We start from the raw sequence: 22186 nt of genomic DNA on the forward strand, positions 1-22186 counted from the left end.
AACATCCCTCATTCCTGTCATCAGGTAAAAGTCGGTGATTCAACGGATTCTAATTCATATAAGAGGTGTGGTCACGCAACGCACACACAAAGGCACACACACACATGCACATGAAATGCACTTTCTAAATTACGACATGCAAAGCTATGGCTGCTCGTAAAGGGAAAAAGAGAACAACAAACGCAACGACAAAGGAATCTCATTGTAACGGCTCCTACCGAAGGTGGCTCCCCTTCCTGTTCGGGTGGTGCTCGGCGGTCGTCGTCACCGGCCTACTAGCTGCCACCGATCCCTTTTTCCCTTTTCTGTTGGTTTGGTCTGATTTGTTTAACCTGTTTCTTGTTTAGACTTTTAATTTGGCTATTTAAGTCAGTAGGCCCGCCTGCTCTTCGTGCGGGCTTGTTTATTCCCACTTTGTATGTGTGGTAGTGCGATCTCGGTTTGGTTCCTGTTTTGGGCATTTGTTTTATGACGCTCGTTATATATACTATTTTGCTGGTGCTGAATAAAGTGCTATTCAGAACTTTCTGCCTCCTGCACCTGACTCCGCACCCACTACGCCTAAGATTGTCACAGAAGCCCGCACCACCGATGGGAGTCAGCAGGAGCAGCGGCCACCCCCCTTCCATCGATGGAGGAACGCGTTCTCCATCACACCACCATCCTCCATCGGATAGGGTCAGCGATGGATCAGATGATGGAGAGAATGGACCAATGGGAGAGGAGTGGCCTCCCCACTTTACCTCCGGCTCCTCTAACGGGACCAGCTACTCCACCCCCAGTGTCCGGCTCCAGCGCACTTCGTATTGCGCCTCCGAGGGAGTACAATGGAACGGCGGCTGGGTGCCTGGGGTTTCTCCTCCAACTTGAGTTGTACCTGGCTACCGTGAGGCCGACTCCCTCTGGGGAGGAGAGTGTGAGAGTCCTCGTCTCCTGCCTGACAGGCCGAGCTCTGGAGTGGGCCAATGCTGTCTGGAATGGCCCAGACTCGGCGAGGGAGAATTATCCAGAGTTCACCCGCCATTTCCGGGCTGTATTCGACCACCCTTGGAGTTCCAGACCTTGGCCGCTGGGGCCGGGTGGAACGACAGGGCCTTGATGGACAACTACCGTTGCAGCCTCCGGGAGGACGTCCGCAGGGAGCTAGCTTGTCGGGACACCACTCTCCCTAGACAAACTTATAGACATGTCTATTCGGCTGGACAATCTGCTAGCTGCCCGCGGGCGTTCAGAAAGGGTACTGTCTGTTCCACCTCCTAGCCCTCATTCCTATGGAGTTAGGGGGGGCTCCTCCTGCACCAGTTGTTGTCGGAGAGGACACAAGGTCAACCGGTGCTAGAGGAGTCCGTCTGGGAGTCGAGAGGGCAGGCAGAACACTTCTTGGTCACCCCAGGTGAGTCAGCATCAAACTCACCCAGAGCCCCCTGTTGGTCACATGTTTGTATACATTTTTTTCCTTGATTTTTCTCCCTCTTCCCAGCATAAGGCGCTGCTGGGAACTTTATGGATCGCGGACTTGCCCTCAAGCTGGGAATTCCGCTGGTGCCGATAGATCCCCCCTTCCCCGTGCACTCCTTAGATAGCCGACCATTAGGGTCAGGGCTGGTCAGGGAGGCCACGGTTCCACTGGACATGGTGACGCAGGGGGATCATAGGGAGCGGATTAGTCTCTTCCTTATCGATTCACCTGCGTTTCCAGTGGTGCTGGGGATTCCTTGGCTGGCCAGTCACAATCCCAGGATTTCGTGGAGACAGGGGGTTCTTCAGGGGTGGTCAGAGGAGTGTTCAGGTAGGTGTATGGGAGTTTCCATTGGTGCCACGTCGGTGGAGAGTCCAGACCAGGTTTCCACTGTGCGCATTCCTCCTGAATATGCCGATTTGGCTATCGCTTTCTGTAAGAAGAAGGTGACTAAATTATCACTTCATCGACAGGAGGATTGTGCGATAAACCTCCAGGTAAATGCTGCGCTTCCCAAGAGTCACGTGTACCCATTGTCACAGGAGGAGACATTGGCTATGGAGACATATGTCACAGAATCTCTGGGACAGGGGTACATTCGGCCCTCCATTTCACCCATCTCCTCGAGTTTCTTTTTTCTGAAAAAAGGAGGGAGGTTTACGTCCGTGTATTGATTAGAGGTCTCAATTCCATCACAGTGGGGTTTAGTTACCCGCTACCTCTCATCGCTACTGCGGTGGAATCATTTCAAGGGCTGCGGTTTTTCACGAAACTGGACCTCAGGATCTGGTGTGTATTCGGGAGGGAGACGAGTGGAAAACTGCATTTAGTATCACATCGGGCCATTATGAGTACCTCGTCATGCCGTATGGGTTAAAGAATGCTCCAGCCATCTTTCAATCCTTTGTAGACGAGATTCTCAGGGACCTGCACGGGCAGGGCGTGGTTGTATATATCGATGATATCCTGATCTATTCCGCCACACGGGCCGCGCATGTGTCTCTGGTGCGCAAAGTGCTTGGGAGACTGCTGGAGCATGACCTATACATCAAGGCTGAGAAGTGTGTGTTCTCCAAACGAGCCGTCTCCTTCCTGGGTTATCGCATTTCCACCTCGGGGGTGGTGATGGAGTGTGACCGCGTTAAGGCCGTACGTAATTGGCCGACTCCAGCCACGGTGAAGGAGGTGCAGTGGTTTTTAGGGTTTGCCAATTACTACAGGAGGTTTATCCGGGGTTTTGGCCAGGTAGCAGCCCCCATACCTCACTGCTGAAGGGGGGGCCGGTGCGTTTGCGGTGGCCGGCAGAGGCTGACAGAGCCTTCAATCGGTTGAAGGCGCTGTTCACAGATGCACCCGGACCCTTCTTTAGTGTTCATAGTGGAGGTGGACGCGTCCGAGGCTGGGGTGGGTGCCGTGCTATCACAGCGCTCGGGTACGCCACCAAGACTCCGCCCCTGCGCTTTCTTTTCGAAGAAGCTCGGTCCGGTGGAGCGTAACTATGATGTGGGGGACTGTGAGTTGTTAGCTGTGGTAAAGGCTCTGAAGGTGTGGCTTGAGGGGGCTAAGCACCCTTTTCTAATCTGGACTGACCACCGGAATCTGGAGTATATCCGGGCAGCTAGGAGACTGAATCCGCGTCAGGCACGGTTCTTCACCCGATTTAGGTTTACCATCTCGTATAGACCAGACTCCCTGAATACTAAGGCCGACGCGATGTCCCGTCTCTATGACACGGAGGATCGGCCCATCGATCTAGGCTGGTGGCACCGGTGGTATGGGAGATGGACACGGACATTGAGCGGGCGTTACGGGTGGATCCTGCACCTCCAACAATGTCCTACAGGTCATAAGTAGTGCCACTTGGTGTTCGTGATCAATTGATTCGGTGGGAGTCTTAGGAGGAAGTACTAGTGGCCCACCTTGGCTAGGGACGTTAGGTTCTATGTCTCGTCCTGTTCGGTGTGCGCCCAGAGTAAGGCTCCTAGGCAACTTCCTAGAGGGAAGTTACAGTCCCCCCCCCGTTCAACAACGGACATTTTTCTAAGTCATGCCGTCTCCTCCCGTTGCCCGGTCTCCCCACGGCCCTACAGACTGCGGAGGCTCTATTTACCCACGTCTTCCGGCACTTCGGGGTGCCGGAGGACATCGTCTCTGATCGGGGTCCCCAGTTCACGTCCCGAGTGTGGAGGGCGTTTATGGAACGTCTGGGGTCTCGGTCAGCTTGACCTCTGGTTATCACCCCGAGAGTAATGGGCAGGTGGCGAGAGTGAACCAGGAGGTGGGTAGGTTTCTGCGGTCATATTGCCAGGACCGGCCAGCGGAGTGGTCAAGGTACGTACCATTGGCGGAGTTAGCCCAGAACTCACTCCGCCACTCCTCCACGGACATGTCACCATTCCAATGCGTGTTGGGCTACCAGCCGGTCCTGGCGCCATGGCATCAGAGTCGGACCGAAGCTCCTGCGGTGGAGGAGTGGGTGCAGCACTCCAAGGAGACCTGGAGGGCCGTCGGCAGAAGAGGAGCGCTGACCGCCACCGCAGTGAGGCCCCCGTGTTCGTACTGGGGGACAGGGTCTGGCTCTTGACCCGAAACCCACCCCTCCGCTTACCCTGCCGGAAGCTGGGGCCGCAGTGTGTGAGGCCCTTCAAAGTCCTAAGGGGGATAAACGAGGTTTGTTATAGATTACAACTCCCTTCTTATTATCGTATTAACCCCTCGTTTCATGTGTCTCTCCTCAGGCCGGTGGTAGCTGGTCCCCTGCAAGAAGGTGAGGTGCCGGAGGTCCCTCCGCCCCCTCTGGACATCGAGGGGTCCCCGGCGTACACAGTACGTGCTATTCTGGACTCGAGACGCCGGGTGAGGGGCCTGCAGTACCTCGTGGACTGGGAGGGGTAAGGTCCGGAGGAGAGGTGCTGGGTACCGGTTGGGGACATTTTGGATCCGTCAATGTTGAGGGATTTTCATCGCCTCCATCCGGATCGCCCTGCGCCTTGCCCTCCGGGTCGTCCTCGAGGCCGGTGTCGGCGCGCTGCGGGAGCCGCACGTCAGGGGGGGGTACTGTCACGACTCCTACCGAAGGTGGCTCTCCTTCCTGTTCGGGTGGTGCTCGGCGGTCGTCATCACCGGCCTACTTGCTGCCACGATCCCTTTTTCCCTTTTCTGTTGGTTTGGTCTGATTTGTTTCACCTGTTTCTTGTTTAGACTTTTAATTTGGCTATTTAAATCGGTAGGCCCGCCTGCTCTTCGTGCGGGCTTGTTTATTCCCACTTTGTATGTGTGGTCGTGCTATCTTGGTTTGGTTCCTGTTTTGGGCATTTGTTTAATGACGCTCAGTTTCGTTATATATACTATTTTGCCTGGTGCTGAATAAAGTGCTATTCAGAACTTTCTGCCTCCTGCACCTGACTCCGCACCCACTACGCCTAAGATTGTCACACTCATACATTCCACAATTTGTTCAAGCTGACAGGAGTCTTTTTATCCTGTTAAATGAGTTCTCTGTTTTATGCAAAACTATTGTTTTCCTGGATTTGGGAGAAAGATTATTAATTATTCACTGTTTAGTATCCTTGTATGAGGGAGCTGTGCTTTTCATGCCATTGCCTCATAGTTCACACAGACTTAAGGCCATGAAACTGGCAATATGCTTAGAGAGTGTTGTTAATCATAAACCAGGTATTAAAATGAAACTTCACTATCTTAAGATAAAGGTAACTGTTAAGAAAAGAGTAACAGATTGGATGGTTGCGCTTTCTGAACTCCTTCTCTGACTGGATAACAGCTTGGCCTGTACTGCTGAGGACCAGAGGGTCCAGACAAACACCTCAAAATACTTTTGCTGCACTTTTTCAAAGTGATTTAAGCCAACCAGAAAACAGCTTCGAATTTTTGGGAGAAAATCCGACTTATGTTGATGGCAAGAGAGGGCCAAAAAGCTAATTTGGGCTGTTCAGTTGAGCTTGGATTATAGATGTTCAAATCAGGTGCTTGGTGTTCAAACAAGTGATTCCATCAGAAAGTTGCCATGTAGGTCCTCTAACAGCACTTGCAGCATAGTAAAGAGAATAAGATACGAGCACATGACTTGACATTGATTTCAGCTTCACTCAGCCTCACTCTGATTTTCTCCTTCCTGCTTCACGCACATTTACTTGCATTTGATGAAAAAATACCCCTACTTGGATTCTGCATCATAATAGAAATAGCAGTGAGTTAAATGCTTTTCTAACATAAGCACAATTCCATTAGCCTGGGTGCCAGTCTGTGTTCTGCTCTCTTGACAACTTCTTTAGGGAATTGGCAAACTCTGGTATACCGGACCCATCATAATAAACAGATAATACTCCAAACTTTTTCAAATCAAGACATGTATTGCTTTTCACAGCTTGCTTATTCTCTCATCAACAACAAACACATTTATCAACTAGCTCCAGTTTTTGTTTTTCAAATAAAGTGCATTGCTAAATTATGTGTAAATTCCAAGGCTGAATATTTAATGTTGATTGATCATACTGGCTGCCACCCACCTGCTCCTCCTCCTGTCCCCTTGGAGCCTGAGAGAGGAGAACTCTGGAATGGAGAGAAGCAGAGCATCATGGACTCTCTTAGCTCACATATGACAGATGGGGCATCATCGCTTCACCTCTCTATCCAGGTTACAGTGACAAGAGATGATATTTTATCAATGTATTTACAGTACACACTCACATAACCTCTGCATATCACCATTCGCGTTACACACATTATTATAGCTATCAGAAGTCTGACAAACATCCTTGAAAAAAACGTCTTTACATCCAACAGTCCGTCAGCCACAGCCCTCAACTCAATTACTACTGTGGATCATTTGATATGTGGTGTATTGAAATGAGTATTTACTGCAACAGATTATCTTGGATGCAAAGATCACAGCAGGCTGTCATTACACTATATCACAGAGTGAGAGAGAAAAAAAAACATCAGCCTATAAACAGTGTATTTTGACATGCATAAGGACCTGCTATTTAACCACCATATACAATACTATTCTATCCATTCAACATGACTTATGACACATTCACTTTACATGGACCTACACTATCCTATACTTTACTTAATGTTTAACGATATTTCCCTTCTCTTAATAGCCTACTGTCATTGGCATTACCAGGGGCAGCCAACCTCACCATAAGGGTTTATGCATGCATACAAATATATTCTGAGAAACCATGTTATTCTGAGAAATCATCATTCGGAGAAACTGAAAGTTAAGAGCTGCAGGAGATTCTAAATATTGTTTTATATATACATTTCCTTACCTGGGCATTCAGATCGGAGGGTGTAAAACCGCAGCGCGTATTGGACTCGAAGTACAGCTTAAGTTCGGTCAGTGACGAGTGATGAGCTGTGTCTGACTTTTCCTGTGATACTGCGCTAAAGGATAACAATCAAATCAGATCTCCGTCAACACCCTTCAACTATTCATGCATGCGTTCGAAATAAAGTATGGAAGCATATGAGCTTATAGTTTAATTTCTGTGGGAAGGAGGGGATATGACCACTTCGAGATGTGCGTGGGCTCCCCCATCTGGTAGTTGACAAGCATTGTAGGCCTCCTGTTCCTGCGTAAATTACGCATAGGTTATTTGCGTCTCCAAATCCAAGATGATCAACTACTCCTTTTATTTAAATTAGGCCTAGTCATCATGATGCACATAGCATTCTGTTAATTTTTGCACTGTACAAACGTCACATTTTAGTGGGTTATTTTAAATTAGGCCTTGTCTCTCACTATGCACCAACATTATGTACATTTGTGCACTGTAAAAACGTCACATTTAATAGACCTGGCCTAGATTATTTTAGGCAAACTCTTGTGACAGACACAGGAAGAGGTTTGGTGCGACTGTGTTATGTGGCCCACCACCTTTTCATCTTACTCTCTCCAGTGTGTGTGTGTGTGTGCGTGCGTGCGTGGATCCTGCTCCTTAAACCCTTGTAATAAGTCAATATCCAAAATGTAGCCCTGTGACCTCAGATTGTTCCTTCTCCAAATATTTATAATGAGGATTTCAGCCACTCTGACCCTTTGTAAAACATAATGAATAATGCAAGATTGATGCTTTGCAATTGTTTCAGGGCATTGGGAAAGCTCTGACTTGTGATTCAGCTGTATAAGTGCTTAGAGTGCTCAGAGGCTTCTTTTCAGAAATCTTAATTGGATGCGTGTAACATCCATCACACTGCTGTCATCCCAATGACTTTCTCACTGGATTATTTTCAAATAGAGGGAGTTCATTTATACAATAACCACACTCACAATATATGCACAAATTGTGCATACATCCTCAGGCATTCTACTTATTTATTATAGAAAATGTATAGTCTCAATGTACTGACGTTAGTTTTTGTTAGCTGCTGGTGCACTCTGACACCATTTACAGAGGTCTTTATTTCAAATGAACTATTTGACCTAAGATTGTTTGAATGTTAAATAGATTGAAGAACAAGTGAGTGTGTGCATACTTATAGTATAGAAACATGTTGATGTAATACTTCAGGGGATATTTCATAGACCAAGATTATGCACAACTACATTTAAAAGCAGCAATTCTCTATAGAACATAGTTTTAAGTACAGGAGTAGGCTTTATCTCGGTCCATGAAACCCGGCCCAGGTGTACAGCAAGGAACAGTTTAATGCCCCATGACATTTGTAGCTGGGAGCAAGAGCCTCTTCTCTGAGCATCTGTCTGGTCAACAATACCTGCTCGTCTCTGCAAGGAGATCCTAAATGACCTAACTCTTAAATCCTCTTTAAACCCTGCAATGTAGATCTCTCTGTTGTTTTCAATTATTAACGTGTTCCTCTGGATCTCTTTGAAATGTTAAGTACATGTTCCAACATATACCTTCAAAGCTTTTTAAGTCCAATGATCTGTGTCTAGCCAGCGCTCAACCATGTTAAGCATTAGCTAATCTGTCTCAAGCTACCTGGATAGATTTTTCCTATTGCAGCCCTAATCCTGACGAGGGGGAATCAACTAAGGACCAGTTTAAAAGCTGCTTATCGAACCCTGCACTCTCGCTACTTAGCGAGCAGCTAGTGATAGCTTTTCAAACTTACAAGGTGCAACTTTAATTACAGCGAATCTGGAAGGATGGAGCTCGCAGAATCCCCAGCCGACACAGCAGCCATATGAAAAGGTGGTACAAAAATAGAGTTGGCAAGTCATTTTACATAGGAGAGATGATCTATTGGTGGTCATTGTGGTTCAACATTGTCAATACATGTGGCATACCTGTGTCATGGACAGGACAGACCAACACGTACATTAGCAGTGGATGGCCATCCTATCACCTCTGACCATAGAACATCAACCGTCATCTTGGTTATTTCCCGACAATTGTGCATGTTGAATAGTTGACACTCAGCAGGTTTTCTACTGCGTACGTACAACTTTTCTGTTGGTCTGTCTTGTCCTTAGTGAGGATTGGAAATAAGGTTTGAGAAAATCTACCCAAAGGGGAGTAACACCTGACTTTGTCCAAAAATCTTTTATTTTAATTCCAGTTTACAACAATATTTTTTTTGACATAAAGCTGGTCACAGAGGTGGACATACATTCAATAGGTAGGTACAAGGGGATTTGAGGAAATAAAGGGAAGTTGACATCTGACCCTGTTATAGAATAATTAAGAAAGGAAAAGGCAAAAATAAATTGAATGATGCAGAGTATGTCATCTTAGCATAGCAGGCAAAATCATGGATCAAACAATGAATAGAGTTGTAAACTACTGGCTTTGTCAGAGTATAGTCAAGACACTGACAAGATCAACCACCATAAAATGCGCACCTAGGCAGTGTTGACTAATGTAGGGCCATAATGTTGGAGGATGAGGGCTCTAAATAAACTACCTCTTTACTTAAAAACATATTGCGGTGAAGTACTAATTCATAAATAATGGGGCTATTTGCTAAAAAGCTTGATGTTCCATTATACAAGGCAGGTAAATGGTTAAGAGTGAGTGTGTTGGGTTGCTTTCTCAACAAAGTTATGCTTTGTTGAGAAACAAAGTTAGGCAAATTGTTTATATTGCAATGTGTACTAACAGGAAAAGTATTATGAAAGAGAAGAAGAGAGGCTTGAAGAGTGATGCCAAAAAATAAGAGGGATGGCAGATCATAGGGTGGGTTCACGGTCTGTCCAACTCCAAAAAGTGTTGGCATAGAAAATCAATGTTAAAAAAGGAGCCCGTAGTGTGGATCCTGGAGACTGGCTCTTCTGGGTCACTTCTGCTTCAGCCGGGCAGTTTTGAACTTGGACACCCTCTTTGGGGCCTCTTGGGGGACCTCGGGGGCCACCTCCTCCAGTTTCCTCTCTGGGATGGTGGGCAGCACTGGCAGAGCAATGGTGAATTGGGGGATCGACAAGGGAATGGGCTCCTTCTCAACCACCGTGCCTGAAAAGGCCTGGATCAATGACAAAGAATAAGATGGCGGTTAATGTGATGCTGTAAACTTGGCAGGACATAGACCACTCCTGCTCTAAGCATTTATTTAAGTTCAAAGAAATTGTGAACTAATCATCCCTGTCTCTTGCACGTTTTATACCGATGATCGTATTTATTGCACTGTACATTTAAATCATTATCTCTCATGTTTCTTGTCTATTTATTGTATCTGTGCCGGTTTGTTGTATGTGTCTGAAGCACGGCTGTTGCTGTAATAAGAATTTCCCTAAAGGGACAAATAAAGTTGTTGGCACTGAATTGAAGATCTTTACAGTATTAGAATATTGAATCAGGACCAGCTGATTTTACCTGAAAGCTGCTGGTGGGATGTAGGAGGACCCCGGTGGGGCTGTCCTCCTCCGTGATGCCGTCACTGGTGTCGCTGTATGTGTTCTCGTCATGGCTCAGAGTGCGTCCAAACGTCCGCCGCTCCTCGAAGTCGGCAGCGCTGCTCTCGCTGGTGTCACTACACACACTGCTCTCTCTGCTCCGGGACTTCAGGATTGACTTCCTGGGGATGGGCTCGCCGTTCTTCACATCCACAAACAACCTGACAAAAGGCCACAAACATACACCCAGTCAGCCATTATACCCAATCAGATCACAGAACTTGTTAATAGACAGACACCATACCAAATCAGAATAAAGAAATCTGGAAACATTCAGAGTAAACACCATTCCATATGCCATTTTTACATTCGATCCAAAATGTTGCCAAAAGTTCATACCAACCAAACATTTAACGATTGATGTGTAGCCTGGGTGTACCTGTAGAGGTCTGTGGGCGTAGTGATGTTGTGGAGCCCGTGGTGAGAGTGACCGTTACTGGTGCCGTTCTTCTTTTTCCTCTTGGCTTGCTGCTTCTGTTCTTTCAGCTCACTGAACTTCAACATGGTGTTCTTCCCTGTGTTTATCCTCACCTGGAGAGACAGAGGGGGGTGAAGTACATTGATTTACATAGCTCAAATAACATAACGGACTACAAGTTGACTGCGATGAGATTAATACGCTTCATACACACTGACCTTCTTAGGTTCCACCGTATGAGAGAAATAGATGGTAGGCAAACAGTCAACTTCCTCCTCCTCTGCTTCATCTTCCTCCTCCTCCCCCTCCCTGGTTGACTGAGCTGTACTGTTGAGTTGGCTGCCGTTGTAAGGCACAAACGCCCTGCCTTTGCTCCTCTCATCATGTCCATTGACACGGTGATGGCTGCCGCTATCTCCCTCCTTCTCTTCCTCAGAGGATGTTGTGTCATCGTTGCCATTGGTGTCTGCACTGTCAAACCGTCTGAAAACAATAGAAACAAAGTATCAAGCTGGGAGAAATCTAATCTTCACTATATTTTGTAATGAAACACAGGTGTGAAGGTGGATAGAGTGGTGCTGAATTACTCCTCAATTTGAACATCTATGCATTTTGTGTGTGTATTTAACTCTACCGGTGTTGATCCTCTTCCTGCTCCTCCTGCGCTTCCAGCTCATCCAGTCTGGCCCATAGCTCCTCCTCGGACAGCACTCTTCTCCTGCTCCCTCCATCTCCCTCTCCACTGCCCTCTTCGTCCTCATCCTCCTCTTCCTCCTCTATCTTCACAACAGCCTCCATCTTAGGCTTAGAGTGGGGCTTAAGAGCCACACGCAGCTTTCCTTTGCTGACCATTTCTTCAATACTTCCAACCTCTTCTCTGATGTCCACATAGTCCCCTTTAGCCTGAGGAAACAGAGAAGGGTATAAGTGTGTGTGTTTAAAATATTTGATCATATAAATAGATTTTCTGCACAGGGTTGTCTATCAGATAAGCTGGCTGAAGAGGATCCTAAAAACTCTTTATTATCACTGTAATTACACTTACGCCTGAGAGTTTTTCTAGATCCTCTGTAAACCCAACTCTGGCTTCAAAGTCCTTCCTCGTCTTGTGCAAGTCATCCAGCGCACTATTTACATCTAAAAAACAAAGCACAAATATTGTGTGAAGGAATAGAAAAATCCGCCAGCAAGGGGTTAAACTCTTAACACAGTAAAAAAAAAAAAATTTTTTTTTTATGACAAACAGTTCATAACATCGCATGCCCTCGGTGCTACTTCGGATCATTAAATCTTCACAACAATTAAACCCCCGTTCGCTAATGGCAGCAGGGGCACCGTTGTCATGGCAACAGCGAGCCTTCAGCCGTATGTCTCGAAACGTTGGGGAAAGGTCAAACGCGGACGGCCTGACAACTCAGCGGGGCTGTTTGACAGATCCCAGCGATCCATGTTTGCATTATGGCACTTAGTTGTGTAAAAGCGGCCTGGGCAGGGTCAGGGAAGGTTATATCACATTCACGCTTCAGGTAAACACCAGTCTAATAATGGCCGCATCATCATCACACATTGTTATTTAGGCCCATCTGACGTTAAATATTAAAGAGCTTTTTCGGGTGCAGAGTGAATACCAAAGGGGAGTGAAGGGGAAAAAACTCTATTTGGCAGGAGGGTTTAAGTCTGGACATATTGTGACAAAATAATTGCAGATGGCCAAAATCGATTGAGTAACCAACAAATAGCAATCTGAACATAATTCTGCATTTTCAATAGAAATGAACTTGCAGTATTGCAAATTATGACCAAGATGACTGTGTGTTATTAATGATTTGCTAATGCAATTGTAATTTGATACATAATGAATGGTCCATCAGAAAAACTGTATCAAACATTCTAACAACCCAAGTATTCACAAAATAAGTAGCCATTCAACTTTTAGTTTGAACTGAGTGATCACCTCTTTTTCGGTTTGTCTGACAGCAAGTCCATGACAACAACCCCTGCTGGATGAACCGTGGTAGTGTTGAGAAGACATTCAAAACATGACCTCAATCTTTCTCAATAAGAATTATCAGTAGCATACATTGCGAAACAATATATAGGCATACAATTGAGGAATTCTCTCGTTTTTTAAATAATATTAGTTTTGTGGGTGTCAGAGTTGGGCATGGTGCCATGGTATCTGAGAAAATTCAAAATGGCTTCCAAAACAAACGCACGTTTCTTCCTGTGCTCCACGAGCTTCTGGGCCTGCTTGGTAGAGCACTTTGCAAACCAGTTGTCCCCCAGCAGCACGGTGATCTCATTGGTATGGACCAGCTTCCCAGGCATGAAGGCCAGAGGGCCAAATGGCACCTGTTACAGCAGAGGAGAAGGAGATCAACTTGCATTATTCAAGTTGAGTTCAAGTTTCAACTTGACTTTCAATCGTTTTTATTGAATTTTTGTTATATATACAGTACTTTATTTAACCTTTATTTAACTAGGCAAGTTAGTTAAGAAGAAATTCTTATTTACAATGACGGCCCACCAAAAGGCAAAAGGCCTCCTGCAGGGAAAAAAAAAAAAAAAAAAAAAATACAAAATAATATATAGCACAAAACAAACATCACGAGGAGACAACACTACATAAAGAGAGACCTAAGACAACAACATAGCATGGCAACAACACATGACAACACAGCATGGTAGCAACACAACAACATGGTAGCAACACATCTTGGTAACATGACAAAATACGGTACAAACATTATTGGGCACAGACAACAGCACAAAGGGCAAGAAGGTAGAGACGACAATACATCACGCAAAGCAGCCACAACTGTCAGTAAGTGTCCATGATTGAGTCTTTGAATGAAGAGATTGAGATAAAAAAAAACTGTCCGGTTTGAGTGTTTGTTGCAGGTCGTTCCAGTCGCTAGCTGCAGCGAACTGAAAAGACGAGCGGCCCAGGGATGTGTGTGCTCTGGGAACCTTTAACAGAATGTGACTGGCAGAACGTGTGTTGTATGTGGAGGATGAGGGTTGCAGTAAATATCTCAGATAGGGAGGAGTGAAACCTAAGAGGGTTTATAAATAAGCATCAACCACTGGGTCTTGCGACAGTACCAGTCAAACATTTGGACAAATCTACTAATTCAAGGGTTTTTCTTTATTTTTACATTGTAGAATAAAAGTGAAGACATCAAAACTATTAAATAGTGGCGCAGCAGCCTAAGGCACTGCATCTCGGTGCTAGAGGCGTCACTACAGACCCTGGTTTGATTCCAGGCTGTATCACAACCGGCCGTGATTGGGAGTCCCATAGGGCGGCGCACAATTGGCCCAGCAATCTCCTCCAAAATAGCCCTTACACAGCCTAGAACTGTGTTGGGTCATTGTCCTGTTGAAAAACAAATGATAGTCCCACTAAGCGCAAACCAGATGGGGTGGCGTATCCCTGTAGAATGCGGTGGTAGCCATGCTGGTTAAGTGTTCCTTGAATTCTAAATAAATCACAGACAGTGTCACCAGCAAAGCACCCCCATACCTCCATGATTCACGGCGGGAACCATACATGCAGAGATCATCTGTTCTCCTTGACTGACCGTTATGTCTTAAAGTAATGATGGACTGTCTCTTTGCTTATTTCAGTTGTTCTTGCCATAATATGGACTTGGTCTTTTACCGAATATGCTATCTTCTGTATACCACCCCTACCTTGTCACAACACAAGTGATTGGCTAATACGCATTAAGGGGAAAAAAATCCACAAATATGACAGTTTTTAACAATCTAGAACCCATTTCTCAATACTTAGGTCACTTTTTCAAAGCTCTTCACACAGTAAGCACAGCAGCAGTCTATGTGGGCTAAACTGTGGATCATTTTTCATTGCTTTGGCACAAAATGCATTCAATGACTAAATCTTTCACATTTCATTATTTTCTCACTCAGACACAAGCACCACCAAAACTCTATGTACCTACAGGCCAATTTGCAAATGTTTACGTACTCTTTTCAAAACTGTTAAACTTAAGTTCAAAACCTAACATAACACAAAATTGAATAAGACAGCAATTTGCTACATTTCTACAGTAATACTGTATTAAAATATATTCCAAGTATAAAACAATTAAATACTATCAAAACAATTAGACCAACCACAGCTCATTCCCATTGTAGCTGAACACCAACCCAGGTGTTAGTCTTTCAATTTCATTACCATCTACACAAAAGGGGACATCATATGAATAATGCTGGACTGTAATGTAAACATGGACCCAGCCAGAGATAGAGAAGTGGCTGGGAGAGGAGTACATGTGCGTGGTGGAAGAAGACTGAGTGGAAGATCAAGAGCTGTAGTCTCAGATGAGATTAGGGATACTATAATTGATCATGTAATAAATCATGGTCAATCAATGAGAGAGGCTGGTCTGAGAGTGCAGCCAAATCTGCAACGCTCAACAGTGGAATCTATTGTAAGAAATGTCTGGCAAAACAACACGTAAGATGTCCATTCTGCACATTTCAGAAGTAAATTGAGCAAAGCCTCCAAACCCACTTGTGTGTAATTGTTTTTGTATTTCTGCCTATGACACAATGGTTACATCCCACAGGCTGGAGAGGTAGGATTTTCACTGCTGTGCAGGAAACTGTAATCATTGATATGGTCATCAGAAACAATGGCATAAAACTCACAGAGATTCGGGACAGAGTGTTTGCAGACAACATTACATTTGGAAATATTCACAATGTAAGCATAACAACTATTTCTAGAGTCCTGAAACAACATCAATTCGGGATGAAGCAGTTGTACACTGTCCCCTTTGAGAGGAACTCTGAAAGAGTCAAGCAACTCAGGAACCAATATGTCCAGGTAAGATGACTATAAAATACAGAACTGGTTTTGAAAAACCAAACAGGGCAGAGGCACACAATGGCATGTTTTTAGGTATAAACTACCGTGATAGCCTAACTCTTATGTTGCCTTGTGGATTTATTTCAGAGAGTCATGGAGATTGAAGCCAGGTAAACACCCCACATATTCATCTTTATGGATGAGGCTGGTTTCAACTTGGCTAAAACACAGAAGCGAGGAAGGAATGTGATTGGGAAAAGAGCCACAGTGGATGTCCCGGGCCAGAGGGGTGCCAATATCACAATGTGTGCAGCAATATCCTCTGATGGATTGTTGTTACACAAACCGCTAATTGGGCCATACAACACCGAGCGTCTCCTTTCATTCCTGGATGACATCTATGGAAGGGTTGTGCCAGGTGAGAAAAGTGTTGCAGTGAGGCGAAATCGGCCAACGTTTGTAATTGTATGGGACAATGTGGCATCTCACCACTCACGTGCAGTCAGAGTGGTTTGCAGCTCATCCCAGGATGGTGTCCCTTTTCCTCTCACCTTACTCTCCATTCCTCAACCCCATAGAGGAATTATTTTCCTCATGGAGGTGGAAGGTTTATGACCACCATCCACATGATCAAATGTCCCTCCCGGACGCAATGAATGCTGGATGCCTGGACATATCTGCAGAAGATTGCCAGGGATGGACCAGGCATGCCAAAATATTCTTTCCTAGGTGTATTGCCCAAGATGACATAAGATGTGATGTGGAGGAGAACCTGTGTACTAGCATTTCTACGGTATCTGTAGATGGTGTATATACAAATTATTGTATTTTGGAATCACTCAATGCCAAAAAATTACATAAAACATATTGAAGCATATTGCATCATATCTGATTCATTCCTGTAACATATACTGCAGTGAATTCTAAACAGTAGAGAGGTGTCATTCTTTTTTGGTAATGCTACCTGTTGTTAGTGTTTTTAGGTCATTGTTTTTCGTGTGACAAAGTGTTCTTGTTGGGTGACAAACTTTGTGAGTGTTATGGAATAATGAGTTAATCTGAGACATGTATGGAGTGTTTTGGTAGTTTTAGTGAATTTTGGATGTGAAATTAACTGCTGTGCCAAGCTGAAAGTTGGTTAGGAGAACTGTGTGAAGAGTTTTGAAAAAGTGACCAAAGTATTGAGAAAGGGGTCCTAAAGATTGTTTTTACAATGTAATTGAAATGCATTCCAGGTGACAACCTCATGAAGCTGGTTGAGAGAATGGCAAGAATGTGAAAAGCTGTCATCAAGGCAAAGTGTGGCTACTTTGAAGAATCTAAAATCTATTTTGATTTAACACTTTTTTGGTTACTACATGATTCCGTATGCGTTTTATTTATTAAATGTTTAACTAGGCACATCAGTTAAGAACAAATATTATTCATAATGACAGCCTACTCCGGCCAAACCCTAACCCGGACGACGCTGGGCCAATTGCGCGCCGCCCTATGGGACTCCCAATCCGGCCGGTTGTGAAACAGCCTGGAATCGAACCAGGTTCTGTAGTGATGCCTCTAGCACCGAGAATGAGTAATGAGTAGGTGTGTCCAAACTTTTGACTGGCACTGTATATTAGGGCAATTTAAACATGGTTCTGCATACTTTTGTACAAACTAAAAGTGAAGCTGAATAGCTGAAAGAAAAGGAGAATAGAAACTGATAGGGAAAGATAAGGCCTTCCCTACAACACACCATGTGTAAACATCTCAAAAGCACCCATCTCGCTGTATTAACTGCTGTGTTTTTGCTCCAGATCAAGAGGGGACAATGGTTTGGGAATTTACTCGACACACCTCATAATAAACTGTAAATAATACCCTGCTATGGAAACTCACTCCCCAGTGCATTTACTGCATTTGACTGGACAAGATGGCGCCGACAGACACGGTCACCCTGTTTTCTAGACAAATTTGCATTTCACATTTTTGTATTATTTCTTACATTTGCTCAGAAAGTTTCCAGTATAATTTCATACTGCTGAAAAAAATGTTTGTTTTATCCACTTTGTATATGGGTGCTTACATTTATCCTATTTCACACATTTTTTTTTTTAACCTTTATTTAACTAGGCAAGTCAGTTAAGAACAAATTCTTATTTTCAACGACGGCCTAGGAACAGTGGGTTAACTGCCTGTTCAGGGGCAGAACGACAGATTTGTACCTTGTCAGCTCGGGGGTTTGTCGCTGTTGATAATAGCTAAGAAAACCCCAGCTATTATCAATGGCAACCCTGAAGCAATTAAGGTCACCTAGTTAGCTAGGCTACCTGCTACGGTTAGGATATATATAGTATTCTAGTCATGGCTCATCCTGTACAACTACTGCCATACACACCTTTTTCTAATCATATGCTGTCCATACATTAGATATACACACAGTGCCTTCAGAAAGTATTCAGACCCCTTGACTTAAAAAAAAAAGTTAGCCTTAACACTCAATCTACACACAATACACCATAATGACAAAGCAAAAACAAGTTAATACATTTTAGCAAATTTATTAAAAACAGAAATATTACATTTACAAAAGTATTCAGACCCTTTACTCAGTACTCCGTTGAAGCACCTTTGGCAGCAATTACAGCAATTGAGTCTTCTTGGGTATGACGCTACAAGCTGCGCACACCTGTATTTGGGAATTTCATCCCATTCTTCTCTGCTGATCCTCACAAGCTCTGTCAGGTTGGATGGGGAGCATGGCTGCACAGCTATTTTCAGGTCTCTCCAGAGATGTTCGATCGTCCGGGCTCTGGCTAGATCACTCAAGGACATTGAGACTTGTCCCGAAGCCACTCCTGCATTGTCATGGCTGTGTGCTTAGGGTCGTTGTCATGTTGGAAGGTGAACCGTCGTCCCAGTCTGAGGTCCTGAGTGCTATGGAGCTTGTTTTCATCAAGGATCTCTCTGTAATTTGCTCTGCTCATCTTTCCCTTTATCCTGACTAGTCTCCCAGTCCCTGCCGCTGAAAAACACCTCCCACAGAATGACGCTGCCACCACCATGCTTCACCGTAGAGATGGTGCCAAGTTTCCACCCAGACGTGACTCAAAAAGTTCAAACTTGGTTTCATCAGGACCAGAGAATCTTGTTTCTCATGGTCTGAGAGTCATTAGATGCCTTTTGGCAATCTCCAAGCGGGCTGTCATGTGCCTTTTACTGAGGAGTGGTGTCGTCTGTCCACTCTACCATAAAGGCCTGATTGGTGGAGTGCTGCAGAGATAGGAGAACCTTCCAGAAGGGCAACTATCTCCACAGAGGAACTCCAGAGCTGTCAGAGTGACCATCAGGTTCTTGGTCACCTCCCTGATCAAGGCCCTTCTCCCCTGCTTGATCAGTTTGGCTGGGCGGACAGCTCTAGGAAGAGTCTTGGTGGTTCCAAACTTCTTCCATTGAAGAATGATGGAGGCCACTGTATTCTTGGAGACCTTCAATGTTGCAGATTTTTTGGTACCCCTTCCCAGATCTGTGCCTAGACACAATCCTGTCTCTGCACTCTATGGACAATTGCTTTGACCTCATGGCTTGGTTTTTGCTCTGACATGCACTGTCAACTGTGGGACCTTATATAGAAAGGTGTGTGCCTTTCCAAATCATGTCCAATTAATTTACCTCAGGTGGACTCCAAGTTGGAGAAACATCTCAAGGATGATCAATGGAAACCAGATGCACTTGAGCTCAATTTCAAATCTCATCACAAAGGTTGCTTTGTCATGATGTAATATTGTATGTAGACTGATGGAAAAAATGTATTTAATACATTTTGGAATAAGGCTGTAACGTAAGAAAATGTGGTAAAAGTGAAGGGGTCTGAATACTGTATATATATATATATGCTCTGGACTCTGGACTCTTTTATTGATATTGCTCGTTCTGACATTACTTAACAATTGATTTTATTGTGGGGGGGGGTTTGTCTATTGTTATTGCATTTTGTTGCACCTGCGATAACATCTGCAAATCTGTGTGCGCAACCAATAAACGTTGATTTGATAAGAGAAAGCTGGAACGTACCATGATGTCATAGGACACCTGATCTGGAAGAGTTTTGAGTCGATCCTCGAGGGTTTCATAGTCACCCTTTACCTTCGCCCTGAAAGTCCAAAGTTTTTAAAATTTCAGTTAAAAGATGGCACACAAACAAAACATTACACATGCCCTTCCTGATCTACAGGTTATGCCTGAAAGGACACATAGATCTCGTGTTTAGCCTATCTATCTATGTACTATCAAGGATGTAGTGAGTGACTCATGGTGGAACTAGTAATGTTATCTAGAAGCACAGTAGCACCATAACTCACAAGATGCTGTGTGTATGAGTGGTAGTGGCTGACTCCAATGCCAGTCACTACATGGAATCGCTACACAAACTCACCAGTGCTGGATCTGACCTTCGCAGCCTTGCACCACCTGTTGTTAACAGAGTGACAATTATTTAGGTCAAACTTTGCATTTCTATTCTCCCTAAAAAAAGAAGAAGAACCCCCTCCATTTTAGTTGTTTACACTTACTCACTGGGGGAAAACAACACAGAAGGAAATTATCCGGAAGTTTAGAGTATTTTGGTTAAACAGCTGTCAAAGATGAATTGTATCAAAATGTAAAAGGATCAAAAGCTTTTCTGAACCACCCAGTATATACTTACATACACAGGAGCACCAACCTGGGGGCAGGAAGGGGCATCTGCATACTTTGCAATGAATGTCATACCAGGAAGTAGCCTACTACAGTACTACACTTTGGGTAGAAGCATGTCCCAACAAATTAGGCCTATGTTTCTATTTGAAAGGCATAAAGTTGCACCCTCCATTGCATACTGCATGACTCCAATTCTAATGTAACACAACAAGAACATGACTTTGCCAACTGACTAACAGTAGCTTGCTAGCTGGCTCTTTCTTTACTGTTGTCCTGTACTGCATTTGCATTGCCAGTAAATGCCTTTTATTAAACATCATCAATGCCCTACACTTTGGATTGATATTCGCTTTACATTTAGATAAGATTAAAGTAGTTAGTTATGGATGTTGAATCTAGGTTCATTTTTAATGGGCAGTAGGCCGGCCGCACAAGGAAATGCTTGTGTATTGTTACGTGCATGGTTCATTTGTTTACTTTCCATGCTTTGTACTTGCTGAAATAGATAAACATGGGTCAATATCAGAGAAATTGACAAACTTGATTATGCATACTCGATGGTTGTACACAACATAGCTTGTCCAGGATCCACGCTGAAATAAACAACAAGCAACATGTGACCGCTACCTCAAGGAAGCTTCTAGAAAAAAAAAAAATGTTTAGAAAATGTCCACGATAAATGATCTGTCGAAGAGGCCACGCGCGCATAAATGAATATGCAACCTGCTGAAAGAGAATGCATGTTAGGTCTCATCTCACGAAAATGCAAAACGATTTGCAAAATTCTGTTGTCGACCGCGTGAATGATCAACACGCACAGCTCACGCTAGCCAGGTAACGTTAGCTACAGTAGCAAGCTAATTCATTGTTTTACCTTTTTATGCTCCACTCGAAGTCTATCAACTCCTTGTGGGACCTCTATAATCATTTTATTTCTCTCAGCCATTTTCCCATGTAATATTTAGATGTGATTAAAAAACAATGCTCAGGGGTTGTAAGTCCTAAAAAAATGTTTATGAATGCAATTGCAGGTATTCCTGAGAGGCGTTTTCCTATTATTCATCAAAGGGGCAGTGGTAGATATCCAAGATTTCGGAAGTGAAACCATTTCACATTCTCATTTTAGGATTTCAGCATGATCTCCGAAATATCCACGGAATATAATCCTCAATTGTTCAGCGTCCTCCTCACCGACCCTGCGCCATGTTCCTCTGCCCGTTTCCCGGTGTGCTCTGGGTAAACTGCTCTCAAGCACAACAATGTTGCAAATGCATGAAAAATGATTACATATTGTAAACAATAGGCTACAGACAGAGAGCATTTCCCTTTCTCGCAATATTGGTAGATTAAAAATATTACAAACATATTACAAACAATTTACCTCACATTCCGTGAGGTAAATTGACTATATATTGTGTGATTGGTTCCAATCCCCCCTCCCCATTAAATGCCATAATATTTTAAACCCAGAGCGTTAGTTTATATTTGCACTTTCATTTTAGTCATTTAGCAAACGCTCTTATACAGAGCGATTTACAGGAGCGAGTGCATACATTTACATACTTTGCAAATTATATAAAATAGTTGTAAATTCACTGTAGTTACAGAGCATTGGTTAAAACTTTATTCCATCAATCCAATTAGTATGATAGATTGAGGTTGTAAAATTACTGTAATGATGTTTTTTTAAACATGATTGTGAATTGTGCAAGATCGAATCTTCTACTTATGTTGTACAAAGATATAATTAATTTGCCAGATAGAGGACAGCATTATAGTTGGGAAAATCAGTTATCTGTCTCTTTTGCTAAATATACTGTAAGTTCAAATGGCAAAATCTCAGGAAAAGGTCACACAAGCTCAGGGCTGCGTACGAAAACAAGCAATAAGCATTCAATTAAACGGAAATGGTGC

The 22186-nt window shown here is 44.1% G+C and overlaps 2 protein-coding genes across 2 annotated transcripts in view; both read right to left on the reverse strand.

Annotated features, from left to right (window-relative positions):
• Nucleotides 1-6944, reverse strand: part of LOC112218746 (zinc finger protein 536-like) — a 42445-nt gene extending 35501 nt beyond the window's left edge. Inside the window, exon 1 of the mRNA XM_024379827.2 lies at nucleotides 6757-6944. The gene's annotated coding sequence lies outside the window, so the exon portion shown is untranslated. The remainder of the gene's footprint in view (nucleotides 1-6756) is intronic.
• Nucleotides 6945-8978: 2034 nt separating this feature from the next.
• Nucleotides 8979-21521, reverse strand: LOC112218747 (unconventional prefoldin RPB5 interactor 1). The gene is made up of 10 exons (XM_024379828.2): nucleotides 21147-21521; nucleotides 20010-20044; nucleotides 19649-19727; nucleotides 12975-13110; nucleotides 11804-11895; nucleotides 11393-11661; nucleotides 10977-11241; nucleotides 10720-10871; nucleotides 10261-10501; nucleotides 8979-9910 (listed from the first exon to the last, which is right to left on the reverse strand). Exons 1-10 carry the CDS (start codon nucleotides 21216-21218, stop codon nucleotides 9728-9730), a joined length of 1524 nt encoding a protein of 507 aa, XP_024235596.1. The 5' UTR covers nucleotides 21219-21521; the 3' UTR covers nucleotides 8979-9727.
• Between the last annotated feature and the right edge of the window lie 665 nt (nucleotides 21522-22186).

The sequence above is a fragment of the Oncorhynchus tshawytscha genome, linkage group LG19, assembly GCF_018296145.1.
Source record: "Oncorhynchus tshawytscha isolate Ot180627B linkage group LG19, Otsh_v2.0, whole genome shotgun sequence".
NCBI classification, from domain to species: Eukaryota; Metazoa; Chordata; class Actinopteri; order Salmoniformes; family Salmonidae; genus Oncorhynchus; species Oncorhynchus tshawytscha.

Excerpts from the sequence above, each read along its gene's own strand:
- LOC112218747 (XM_024379828.2), bottom strand. The coding sequence starts at position 21,218 with ATGGCTGAGAGAAATAAAATGATTATAGAGGTCCCACAAGGAGTTGAT. Across the intron at positions 13,111-19,648 it reads AGGTGTCCTATGACATCATG|GTGCCATTTGGCCCTCTGGC; the intron begins GTACGTTCCAGC and ends CTGCTGTAACAG. Across the intron at positions 11,896-12,974 it reads CGTGGAGCACAGGAAGAAAC|ATGTAAATAGTGCGCTGGAT; the intron begins GTGCGTTTGTTT and ends TTTGTTTTTTAG.